The following is a 12,321-nucleotide window of genomic DNA, read 5'->3' as shown; positions in this document are numbered from 1 at the left end:
TTTTGTAAAGGAAGGTTTGTAATGAAATGTCTTCATTACAGACACATTTCTGTGATGTTTCCCTGACCAGCCAAAACAATTGTCATATAGGCTACATTGTGCAGTTACAACACTGACAGGACACCTGGAATGCAACTACACCTGTATAGTCGCTTCAGAAATTTACAACAGGTGCAGCCTTTTCATTATAGACATTCTGAAGTAACAGATCTCACTTGTTCTGTTGTTATGCTCTTGCATTAGGCCTACTGGATTTCAGCACAATGTTACAAGTAGGATGACAAGTAGGATTTTGGCCCAAATCGAGAGAACATTGCATCAGGGAACGTATAAATTGTGTCAGTTTAGCCAACCTCAGTTGTCATTGCATCATTATTGTTTCCCCTGAATGTAATCCTTTTGAGGAAATAAGATGGATTAAAAACTACACATCAAAAAGCTTGACCAGTCACTTTTTTGACAGTCAGACAGACACTCAAGTCCACTTTTTTACAAAATGCAGAAAACCTCATTCCTCTCACACATAAATCAATGTTATGTGAACTGGGCCAGAAAAAAAAAGAACTTTTTGTTTCGATCAGACTGTGACTTCTGCTTCACACGGTCTGAAGTCACAGGCGTTCTGTCTTCCTACACAGAAGCTGGGAGCACAATGTGTCTTTGTTGAAGCCAATGAGCTCGCAGTGAAAATCTGACTGAAAGTCAGTCATTGTGTTTGTAGGCTGTGTAAAGTGCTGAGACTTTGTTTACTCTGTCTCTTGGGGGATAATGTCACTCTCCCATGCACAAGCAGGGATAGAAACCCATTCACGTTTAAATTCAGATTTGTGTTGTTGAAGTGACTTAAGGTATATCTACTTGTATGCTTTGTGTGCGTTGATCTGCAACTGCGTCTTCACTTCCAGTATTTTATACTTACATTACTTCCACTTACATTAGACAACATTCCTGTAAAAGCTGCTCTCAGGGTAAACAGTGGCTCTCACAGAAGAGAAAGCACAGATGAGCAGAGAAAGAGATGCAGACTGACTCAGTCACACAGGAATAGGCCTCGCATTGCATGGCCCACAAAAAGCATCACTGTTTAACTGACTGCTCCACTGATGAGCATGTGTGTGTGTGTGTGTGTGTGTGTGTGTGTGTGTGTGTGTGTGTGTGTGTGTCTGTGGTTTATACATCGGATTCACACAGACACGCCCTGCAATATGCTACAAGATTCATTACAAAGCAGAGAGAACACTGCCCCCACATACATAAATTCCATTACATACTTAATGTTTGTTACAGCAGAGGTTGTTATTATTCATTTTCAGTTAGCTTTTTCATGCAACTGTGGCTGTGAGTCTGTATTCTCCTCAATGAGCCTTTCAATTTCTCATCTTAGATCAATATATCCAAACATTTGGCAGTCAGATCACTTCAGTAATTTTTCCTTCCTGTTTTGACAATGATTGTGGGCAATAGGCTAATGCAAAATAGATAAATACATACATCAGCGCCGGCGTCAAGGGCGGGCCACCCAAACAGGCCAGTGTGCCCCTGTTGCGATATTATCAGTATGTGCAATTTGCTTTTGAGCAGGATCTTACGAGAACATTTCAAAATGAATGGAAAGACACAGTGATGATGAGATTTTGCACTCAGCTGTAGCCTAGGCCTGCTAGTGGTGAGTCTCTCTGGCGCCAACCCTGACATACATTAATATAAAATAGCAAGCACTGGTACCTCATGATCCATTTCAGTTCTTGGTTTTGTCTACACACATTGGCTGATAGTTGTTTTCCATTTCAATTGTTTCCCTCTTAGCTAAAGTGGTCAGATGTCTCTTACAGCAGTGCACCACTAGGTGGCAGTAGACATAAAAGAGTGAAAGAGTCCACTCTAGTCACTGTACATAATGTGAGCAGACCTCAAATAGCTGATATCAGATACTTCAGAGGATTTGCTGGCTGGTCTGAATTATTTCTGATAATCTCCCTGATGGCCTTAAATAAATTAGTTTAAAGCTCCAAGGAGGAATGTGCTCTCTCAGATTGCACATTCCCCTATCAGTTAAAGATCCAAGCCATTCCTTAATATTCCAAGTACCCAAAGATAGCAAATCACAAATATGTTCATGTACTATTCAGTTAAACGTTTGTAGAATATTTGGTACATGCCGGGAGTTGTATATTTCTTCTTCTGTGATAAATAGGTCCAACACCACAGTATGAGAAACATCCCCATAACATGAATTGTGCACCACCATGCTTTACTGTCTTTAGTGTACTGCGGCTTGAATTCAGTGCATGTGGGTCGTTGGACAAACTGTATGCGGCCCCCATGCACTGAATTCAAGCCACAGTATACACCAGTAAGCGAGCAAAGTCTTGGTTCCAGACTAACAAGATTGATGTTATGGAGTGGCCAGCCCAATCCCCAGACCTCATATAGAAAACTTGTGGGGTGACATCAAAAATGCTGTTTCTGAGGCAAATACTAGAAATGCAGAGGAATTGTGAAATGTAGTTCAATCGTCCTGGGCGGGAATACCTGTTCACAGGTGCCAGTAGTTGGTCGACTCAATGCAACACAGATGTGAAGCAATTCTCAGAAATAATGGTAATGCATATTGGAGTGATTCAAAGTAAAGCAAAATCTTGAGACATTTTTCAGTTTATACAGAAAAATGCAAACACTGCTATTTTTTGAACAGCCTAACATTACTTTTTCTCCACTTTCTGTAAAGGTATTACACAAACTTGATCAATTTTGGTCATGTTTTGATTTGAAATTGAATGTGCAGTGTTCCCAATGCATTGATATTATGGAATTAACAGTTAACAATTAGTGCAAACTGCACCACATACGTGTATTACCAGCAAAAGGTTGTATCTTGCTCAAAATGCTTAGTCTATGCCTCAAAAGCAAATATTTATACCAATGAAACCAACCTTATGTCATTGTTTATGAACAAGATAGTCAAACTGCTTTGTCCTGTTGTCAATATGACAATTTACCTCACTTGTACTAACGAACAATGCGCAAGGCAGCACTATTTTCCGACAGCTATTTTAAACTAAAACTACAAAGTTACACATTACGGTGTGTGGAGGGGGTTAATTGCAAAAGAGTGGATATGTCAAAATTTTTACTGTTGACACATTGTGACAGTATAAAGAAAACAAAGGCTTTTACAGCATTGTGCAAAGGAAAAATGACAAATATACAGTAAAACACCTCTTGGCTGTGCACCACTGGAAGCCAGATTTGCTGTACAAGTAAATCTATATCCTGATGTTCCTGTCAGGTCACATATGTATGCATGCTAGACAGAGTATGACAACTAGTTATGACAGCTAGTTCAATACTTTTGCATAATGACTCAAGCGATGAAATAAAGCCTATTTGTTTTATAGTGTAGGTAGGACTATTCAGCATGGAACCAATAGTGCATTTGGACCAACATGACATTAGGAATTGAATATGTAAAAAATAGACATTTGTACACAATGAAGTGCATGGATGTACTAAAGCATTTGTTTGTTCAAAACAATGAGAACTGTGTTTATGATGTGCACAAATGAGATGATATGGAGAATGAACGAGCAGTTTTGAGTATCAATTCTGATCGGAGAAATGCACCAAAGCACCTGAGAAAAACTGTAACGCTTCAAGGGTACATTCCCATCTAGAGTAAGTTTTGCTTTGTGCAATCAGTGGTTTCTTGTGGTTGCTGGCAGATTACCTGGAGAACTAGGGCAATGAATTGCTATTAAGCTTGTACAGTATAGCCACCAGGGGAATTGTGGCGTTTTAATGGCCTCCCCTCTTGTCCTTCCTTTGCCACTGTATGTTCCAAACATTTGTCCAACACCTGAAGGATCGTGAAAAGACAACTGCACTGTTACAAAAAAATTCAGCTAAGTCAATCTTTGTACAGCTGGAAAAGACATGCCACAATCAAAGAAGACCAAACACACATGTTAAGAGCATTAACGAACTGTGCAACTTTATTAAGCTCAAAGAACCGCAGTTTTGACATACGCAAGCACAGGTTATACTGCAAAATGCAAAGGACAACAGTATGTTCAAGCTGAAGCATGCTTTTTGAACAGCTAGGACCATCGCTTGTTAGAGATCAAAACCTGCAACTGGGCAGTTCTACAAGTGGGGCACAAAAATAAGTGATAATGCCATACAGAATACAAACACCTCAGTAGAAATACGAGTGCAGTGAAAGGGGGTGGGGGGGGTAATGGTACCTTATCCTGGTTAAGCAGGGAACAAAATAAACTAAATATACACACACAAACAATGCTTACAACTTAACAGAAAACAAAAAATAAATCTTTGGATACATACAAAAACCCATTATATCCCCACCTAAAAACTTGAGAAAACAGAGAAAAGAAATGACTTAATTCTCTCCTTCTTTTGTCTCCTTGTTCTTCCTGACCTCCTCTAGCTTCTTGTCCTGGAACACAGGAATGAAGGTCACTCCGGTTAGTGCAATGTCAAGAACATGCAGAGATCACGTATACCACGACAACGTTGTAGTATAGCTCAACTTAATATCATGTGTACTCATTAGACAAACTGGCAAGTCACCAAAATAATCAAGACGAGTCCTGTTTGATCAGTTTCCACCAACATACATAGAAACCAAAGCAGGACTACACCCCCTAGTGTTCCTAGTTAGCAACTACCTTTTTGGGAAGCATACCCTAGTACAACAGCAGCCATTACCTTCTCCTTGAACTTCTCATTCAACTCTGCCATCCGTGCTGCCCGGTTCTCCTTGTTGGCCTCCATCTTCTGATTGAGCTTCTCCTCTGCCATCTTGCTGAAGTTGTTGTTCTCCTCCTGAGCTTTCTGAAGCACCTCCTTCTCGTGTTCCCGCTTCTCTGCCAGCTGCTTCAGCAAGTCCGCTTCATGGTTCTGACCAGACACACACACACACACATACACCATTACTATTAGCAGCTACTAATAAGTGACAACCAACAGTACACACTTCGTACCAGTGAAAGCCCAAAAAACATTAGTCAGAGGTATAAATAAGACTGCATGTCAAGTGGATGTTTATGTGATGCATATATACATTTGTGTTCATTAGGGTGCATATACTTGGTATATATGCACATGCTGAGGCTACCTTGCGTCTCTCTTCTGCAGCATCCAGTTTCCTCTGGATCTCCTCCAGTGACAAATCTTTCTTTTTTGGGGTGGAGAGGGGGAACTCGCCCTTAGAGTCAGGGGCAGAGGGGCTCAGAATGACCTCAAAGGCCTGGCCAGAAGCACGCTTGTCCAGCTCCTTGACCTGAATGTCTACGCACAGTGACAAGTTGAACCAGATCAGACCACGCAACAAGTCATTTATCAACCAATTAGTTTGTACAAAATTTTAGTTCATAATTACAGTCCATACTCACCTCCAGAGGAAGCCATTGCTGATCAATTAGGTTTGTGGGATTACCTATGGAATTATACAAATAGAGTTCAAGCACATTTCATCACACGTTTTAATTACAAAGTGTTTGCAGCCTGATTTTAACAGCTAATGATGGCAGCCCAGGCATCCTCCGTGGTCACGGTTGTTCTGGTTCACTACTGCCCTCTTGCGACAATATTTCACAACACATTGTGCACCTGTCTTTGTTTACCATTTGGCGAGATAATGTTTGGAATAAGATCATGCTCTGCTGATTTTATATCACCAGTAGTGGAGAGGCAACGAGCAAGTCGAAGCAAATGAGCAGTTTCATAGAGTCACTGTCAAACTGGACTCAAAAATCGATCCCTTTCATCGAATATATAACAGACACCGAGCAAACTTGGTTTGCCTTTTAACAAAATCAGGCCAAGTGTAGTGTTGGAATAATGATAAAAAGACCATTGGAAAACGACAAATAGCATAACTGTTGGTGGTTCGTTTAAATGAATAAAAAAGGATTGCCATTTTAGCCTTGCTTTGGAATGGGTGTCACCGAGCAGTAGGTTACTTGCTACAATCAACTCCACAGACATTATGCAATGAATTGTAATGCATCCCCAATCAAGGTAGAAATGACACGACCTTATCAAACGAAATGACTAAAATTCTGATGTTGTAATATTATGAGACGTAGGGATGGGCAATATGCACGGACTATGACATAACGTTTCAATCGAGCGCTTAAAACAATTGACCGAAATATATTTAAAAGACATATGTCTAAAAGACACTGGTGATACAAAAAAATGACTAATCAGATTTTAAATCGAGATTTCATGATGAGATGACATTCGTGAATTAACTCACAATAGACAAAGAACCGGTGGAGGATAGAAGGCAGCATTAACAAAGACACCAGACGACATGACTAGGCTGCGCTAGCTTCAGTGACATAAGGAACATTATGGTTGCCTGATATTTTGACAGTCACCAAAGCATTTATGTGTTTAGGATGGTAGGTAGGCTAATGAGATAATTAAGCTAACATTAGTTGAAATGGCAACGCCCACCTGTCGGTTTGAACTTGTCTTCAGTTTCTAAATTCAACGTTAACGCTGCCACCCACTGCAGACAATAGACACCGAAAGGAGATCACACCCATCCCACGAATAGTTCACGTTAGGCTAACATTAACCTATGAATCTAGAAAACTTACACAACTTTAGTGTATAAATTACACTAACGTCAGAAGCTACTTTGAACATCGTAGATAACGTTCACTTAATGGATGTTGTGACGTTAACGTTTGCTGGATACATTTCGGTTTGATAACGTTTAAAGATAGTTACCCTACATAACGTTAGCGTAACGTTAAATTGACATAAATCCAAAAACTGTTAACGTTAAAATATCTCGTTTTTTTTTTTTACATTTCACGTTGGCCAGCTGTCTCCAAAACATTGAATTTAATGTGTAATCGACGGTTCACACTTATTTACCTTAAACGGTCTTGATAAAAACAAACGTTAACAGTGGTCTACACAGACACGCCCGCCCGCCATTCATGAAAGGTTATTTAGATAGCCAGCTAGCTAACGTTAATGTGCCAAATGATATGAATCCATCACTGAACCCATTGAACGCACATTCACATCCTCTTAGACCACTGCAAGTCAATAATTTGCAGATAGAAAAAGCAACTAAAATTAAAAGGGTTACTTTTCGTATACAATATCAAACTCCATAGAAGCTGGTATTTAGATCACTGTTATACCACACATCATTGCTTATCCTCACCTTCTGGATGCGAATTGACAGCAGCAGCACACAGCGCGCCGAGTTCTCTCCTCCTCGCCTCTCTCTCTCCCTCAAATTTGGCAGTTCGCGCAAAAAAGGACCAAGGACGCAACGTCATGCATATTTCTCGGGTGTGATTGGCTTGTCTTCACCAGTCCATACGTCAATTATAAGAATGCTGGGAAATATAGTTTGTGTTTAGCCTACCAGCACCTCTGTTGTCATTATGAAAGCAGATGAAAACCAAACAAAAATACGACAAACATCATAGTTATGAATTAATTCGGGAATAATCTGCACGTTGAACTTTTTACAGTTTAGTTAATCAGTTTTCTACATACCAGGACGAAGTAAGACTAGGCCTACTATTTATGTGACGACTCAAGCTATCCACTGCAAGTTTGTCACACCAAGTGCATTCAGACGTAGGTGTAGGCCTATACAGAGAAATCAGTGAATTTCTTGATTGTATACCAGGTAATGGATATTAGGCTAAGCCCCCACCCACCATGTTTTCATGTTTTCAAATAATAGATAACTTTTAATGAAGGGGACATTTGGGCAAAACAACAATGACCTTACCCATTAAAGAAGACTTGACAGAGGAGGCATGCAGGATCATGTCTGTATGTGATGTGATGTTGAAAATGAGGGTGACATCAGGCCCATCAGGTTATGTTATGGCAGGAGCCAGCTATCAAGGGACAGCACTTCACACATTGCAAGCTGGAGACATGAAAAATGTGGTGTTTTTAGCACTGTGCATTGAATTCATACAATTGCTCTAATCCTTTCCCCCCTGAAAAATTACTGACACACAATGAACTGACATCATATTTTTGATGATATGTAGAATGCATCTGTGTGACCTGTAGTGAACGTAGTGTGTTATAGCTCTTGGGCCCTAAACAGAGAAATGCATGCTGGAAATATTTTTCCAGTTAATCCTTGAATAGCCTGGTCACATTTTCATAGATGTGTCACGCATTGCTGATTCCACCAGATGTGTAAGGAGTTATTTTATTGAACATTCTGTTTGGGTCAAAAACATTGACATAGCCTACTATTAGCCTACTCTGCAGCAGCTTAAAGTGTATCATTCAGTCATTGTTGTCAAAACTCAAAGCTCATGCAGTGCTGATGCATCTCCCTCTGGAGAGTGACCTATTGTTTGGCTAGAGATAACAACTTTCAAGCCAACATTTCAGTAGCTCATCAGTGATTTAAATACATAAACATTCATGTCACTATATATCATGTAAGTAGAGGACAATCCATCATATGCAAATGCTGTCTAGTTGAAGGAAGTAATTCCAGGTGCACACACGTTTTTAGACAAAAGTAATTTTTCATCTGTACATGGGAGGTGTGAGTTGCAGGCTGTATATTCCTCGTTTGATGGGAAAGAGGCTGGTTATAGACTATGAGGCCTTCTGTGGCCTGTGACATCATAATGGCTGACATCACAGCGTTATGTAACGGATCTCCTCTCTGGGTCTTGCATGAAGCGTCTGAGCTCCTGTGAAAAACATGTGCCCACCTCATCATACGCTCACATGGTGTGCACTTGCTCCCCCATTACAGCTCTCTCTCTCTCTCTCTCTCTCTCTCTCTCTGGATGCAAGACCTCATGCATTTCCATTTGCTCTTGTGAGACCAGACTGTATTAGGTGGCCAGAATATATCAGTCGTTTGGTCAGTCTGTCTAGCCCTCTGTCCATCATCTGCCAGACTGCTTCAATATTTGAAGTTTACACTCCATGTAAGATGTTTGTTGTTTAGCCTGTTGGTACTTATTCAAAGGCTAATGTACAAAATGAACACCAGACATTTTCTAAATGTTGGAGCTAATAGCATATGCCTTAGCCACGCTATACCATTAGGGAGTTAACATGGCATAAACCCATCAGCAATCTATCTGACCTCATTTATCCTCTTTTTCCCTGCTGAGTATATATGGCTCACTGGATCCATTAGATGTGATTAATTATGAATGAACAAGGCTTTTGACATAGGAAGAGAGCATTAACAGAACCCAAACAGGGTTTTCAATGGATGCCGATACATAGCAGCGAAATCCAGAAGGGGGTAAATGAGATTAATGCAAGCAAACAACAGCCTAATGTCTGTATCGTTATGTTGCTTTGCGGAATGAATCTCACTTGTAAACAAACATATAGGAGATGACCTGAGCACACAAACAGTGACCCCTGTTGTATTTTGAACCCTCAATATGCTGGCTTATATTGGAGTGTTGCTCTCGATTTCTAGGCTGCTGGCAAGCAACTCAATGCCTCCCCCTTACCCACTCCCCAAATTGCACTCTTTCGGAGGCCCTGGAGGGATGGGTTTACCAGGACCCCTGCTGTGCCAGCAGATCTGCACTCAACTGCCCTCCAGCCGACCACTGCTCTCCTCTCACAATCCTGTTAGCAAACACTCACGGTTTGCATAATAGACATACACACTGCATCTCTTGCCTGGAACCACAGCTGAGTCTCTGTAATGGCACTGTTGCTTCTGCTTAGGTCCACATGGGAACATATATGGTTACACTGATATATACACTGCTACTATAACTTTTAACTATAGTTATATAAGTTATATAACTATAACTTTTTTTTTAGTTAAGGGTGAATTCAAGAGTTTAAGTTTGAGATGCAAATATCAGTTTAGCTTGTGGTTTCAGACAGGCTCATTGTATATGCCCTGCTGTCAAAAAACATTAACCCGATTAAGTGATAAAACAAGATAGAAAAAAAAGACAGAAAGAAAAAAATAATTCTGACACTCTCGGACATTCTGTCCTTTTATTAGTTTGCATCCTCAGTATTGTCCTGTGGAAAAATACCAGCGTCTCCTTGGGGGAAGTGATGAAAAGGGCGACCGTTGCTCCGCTGCAAGAGCTGTAATCCTGGCAGCCACCTCACTCCCACTGCACAATGGAGAATCAGATATCAGCTGCCTGGGCTTCTCAGGCCGCCAACACTAGGACAAAAGATCCGATTATAACGGCCTGGCAGCAAAAATAAATAAATATATAGAGAGTACACTGAAAAAACGGCCAGTGGGTCATGAGGATTGGGGATTGTTCGGTTAGATCTATCTCTTCATCTGGCGTCCGAAAGGCATGATTTCACTCAGACATTCCACTGCTTCTCCATGGACAACCCGATACACCGGTGATCCATTAGAAGATGGATGACTGAGAGTTTGAGGACAGAACAAGGGGCAAAATATAAATTAGGTTGTTCGGGGTTGTTCTTCTGCACAGTCTTTGTGGGTTGTTGTGACTAACTGCACTATGAAAGGTCTTTGAATGTTTTATCATTAAAGGGGAAATCTGCATGTGTTTGTTCAGGGGAGTTCCCTGTCATATTTGCAGAGTCAGTGTTTGTGAGAAGGTGTTGGAATGTGTTACTAGGTCCAGCCAGTAGTTGTTGCTGTTATGTATGTGTGTGTGTGTGTGTGTGTGTGTGTGTGTGTGTGTGTGAGTGTGTGTGTGTGTGTGTGTGTGTGTGTGTGTGTGTGTGTTTGCCTGTGTGAATATGTGCATGCCTCAGTGTGTGTGTGTGTGTGTGTCTGTGTGTGTTTGCCTGTGTGAATATGTGCATCCCTTTCTGTGTGTGTTAGAGAGAGAAAAACAGAAAGATAAACAGAGAGAGAGAGAGAGAGAGATACCCCTAGGGTTGACAAGCTCAAACAAGGACTCACTGACAGGCCAGTTAGACATTGCTTGCCCGCATTTCACTTACCACTGCCTTTAAATAAAACATCGTCATTATGTAAGCTTTCCCCCTTTAAAACTGAGCTCTACATCTCCATGTGAATCCCTGCCTCCCCCTTTCCCCACACAGTCTCCCAGTCCGTCTTTGTTTGAGCCTGCCTCTCTCTCTCTCTCTCTCTCTCTCTCTTATTTCCTTGAGCCTTGAAATTTCAACCATTTCTGCCAAAGCACCGATTAATAAAATCCGGCTAACAGAGCTAAAAATGGCAAAGCAAACGTGAACGTGCCAGTGGATGTTCTCCCCTGTCACACTCGCTCCTACTCACACTGTCTGCCCAGCGCTGTGGGAGACAGCCAGCCATGTTGGCACGTTCAGAGGCATGTGCAGCATGTCTGCATGTCTGCACCCACCTCGCCACCCCTCCCTGCGCCATCGCGGACTCAGCCATGCCAGCATTCCCCTTGGCACTCTCATTCATTTTTCTGATTGGATCCGATCGATGTGCAATCATGAACGTCGCTGTGTAATCAGGAGTGTGGCTGCACCAGCGTGTTGAACTAGATCCTCTGTTCATCCGTGGTGTGCCCCATGCAGAACATTAGGAATATTCAGCTGAGCGCTGTCCTTCTTTAACAAGGGCACTACAGTTTCAACCCCTCAAGGCTAACACTGTAACTCTGCAAAACGCAGGCAAAAGCCTGAGCCCACTGAAAAGGTCAGCTTTCATTGGAACATGCTTCTGGGTCCCTATAGCTTTTATATTGTTTTTATTTCACTAGCACAACGCAATGCACTGTGTCACATCAATGCAATACAGTGTGATCAAATGTTCTATGCGGAATACAGAATGGTTACAGTTCTTATAGTTGCAGAAGGCTGGCTGGGAATCTTGTCTCTGTCTAGGGGTATGGATTTGTTTTATTTTCATCCATGAGACAGGCATCGGATTATGTGCATGCTCATCTTCCCACGCCTCTCTGAGCCCCCCCTCGTCCCCCCCCCCCCCACCCTCCACCAGCCTCCCCTCATTCTGCTGTAGAGCTGTGAATGCATTCTCGTGCAGTCCCTGCAAATCAGCTTTCAAGGCCTCTGTACTTGTCACTGCTGCCAACGAACATTAACCTCGACTGCTGCCTGCTGAATAGGCTTGAGAGGGTAACAGTGCCGTCTCTGTTTGTTGGAAAAGGCGAGACGTCACCTTGCAATGGCAAAGCATTTTTCAAGGACTGGGTCTATCTTTTTTAAGGATTGGTTACCCTAGTAACTTGTTGCTTAGCAACCACATCAGTGCAATTGGCATTGCTTTTCAGTGTCTGGCCAACAGGATGCAGGGAAGGTGGTAAAATGACAATAGGGTGGGGCAACGTACACATTCACTTT

At 41.7% G+C, this 12,321-nt stretch overlaps 1 protein-coding gene across 1 annotated transcript; it reads right to left on the bottom strand.

Annotated features, from left to right (window-relative positions):
• Window positions 1-3,965: 3,965 nt before the first annotated feature.
• Window positions 3,966-7,351, bottom strand: stmn1b (stathmin 1b). Its single transcript, XM_042108265.1, has 5 exons — window positions 7,214-7,351; window positions 5,415-5,458; window positions 5,138-5,310; window positions 4,729-4,920; window positions 3,966-4,456 (listed from the first exon to the last, which is right to left on the bottom strand). Exons 2-5 carry the CDS (start codon window positions 5,428-5,430, stop codon window positions 4,400-4,402), a joined length of 438 nt encoding a protein of 145 aa, XP_041964199.1. The 5' UTR covers window positions 5,431-5,458; window positions 7,214-7,351; the 3' UTR covers window positions 3,966-4,399.
• Between the last annotated feature and the right edge of the window lie 4,970 nt (window positions 7,352-12,321).

This window comes from Alosa sapidissima, chromosome 10 (genome assembly GCF_018492685.1).
Source record: "Alosa sapidissima isolate fAloSap1 chromosome 10, fAloSap1.pri, whole genome shotgun sequence".
NCBI lineage: Eukaryota > Metazoa > Chordata > Actinopteri > Clupeiformes > Clupeidae > Alosa > Alosa sapidissima.
This window is presented reverse-complemented; position numbering and strand designations above follow the sequence as displayed.

Coding starts and splice junctions, on each gene's coding strand:
- stmn1b (XM_042108265.1), bottom strand. Junction 4,921..5,137: donor CTGCAGAAGAGAGACGCAAG/GTAGCCTCAGCA, acceptor GTGTCTGGTCAG/AACCATGAAGCGGACTTGCT. Junction 4,457..4,728: donor ATGAGAAGTTCAAGGAGAAG/GTAATGGCTGCT, acceptor CCTGTGTTCCAG/GACAAGAAGCTAGAGGAGGT.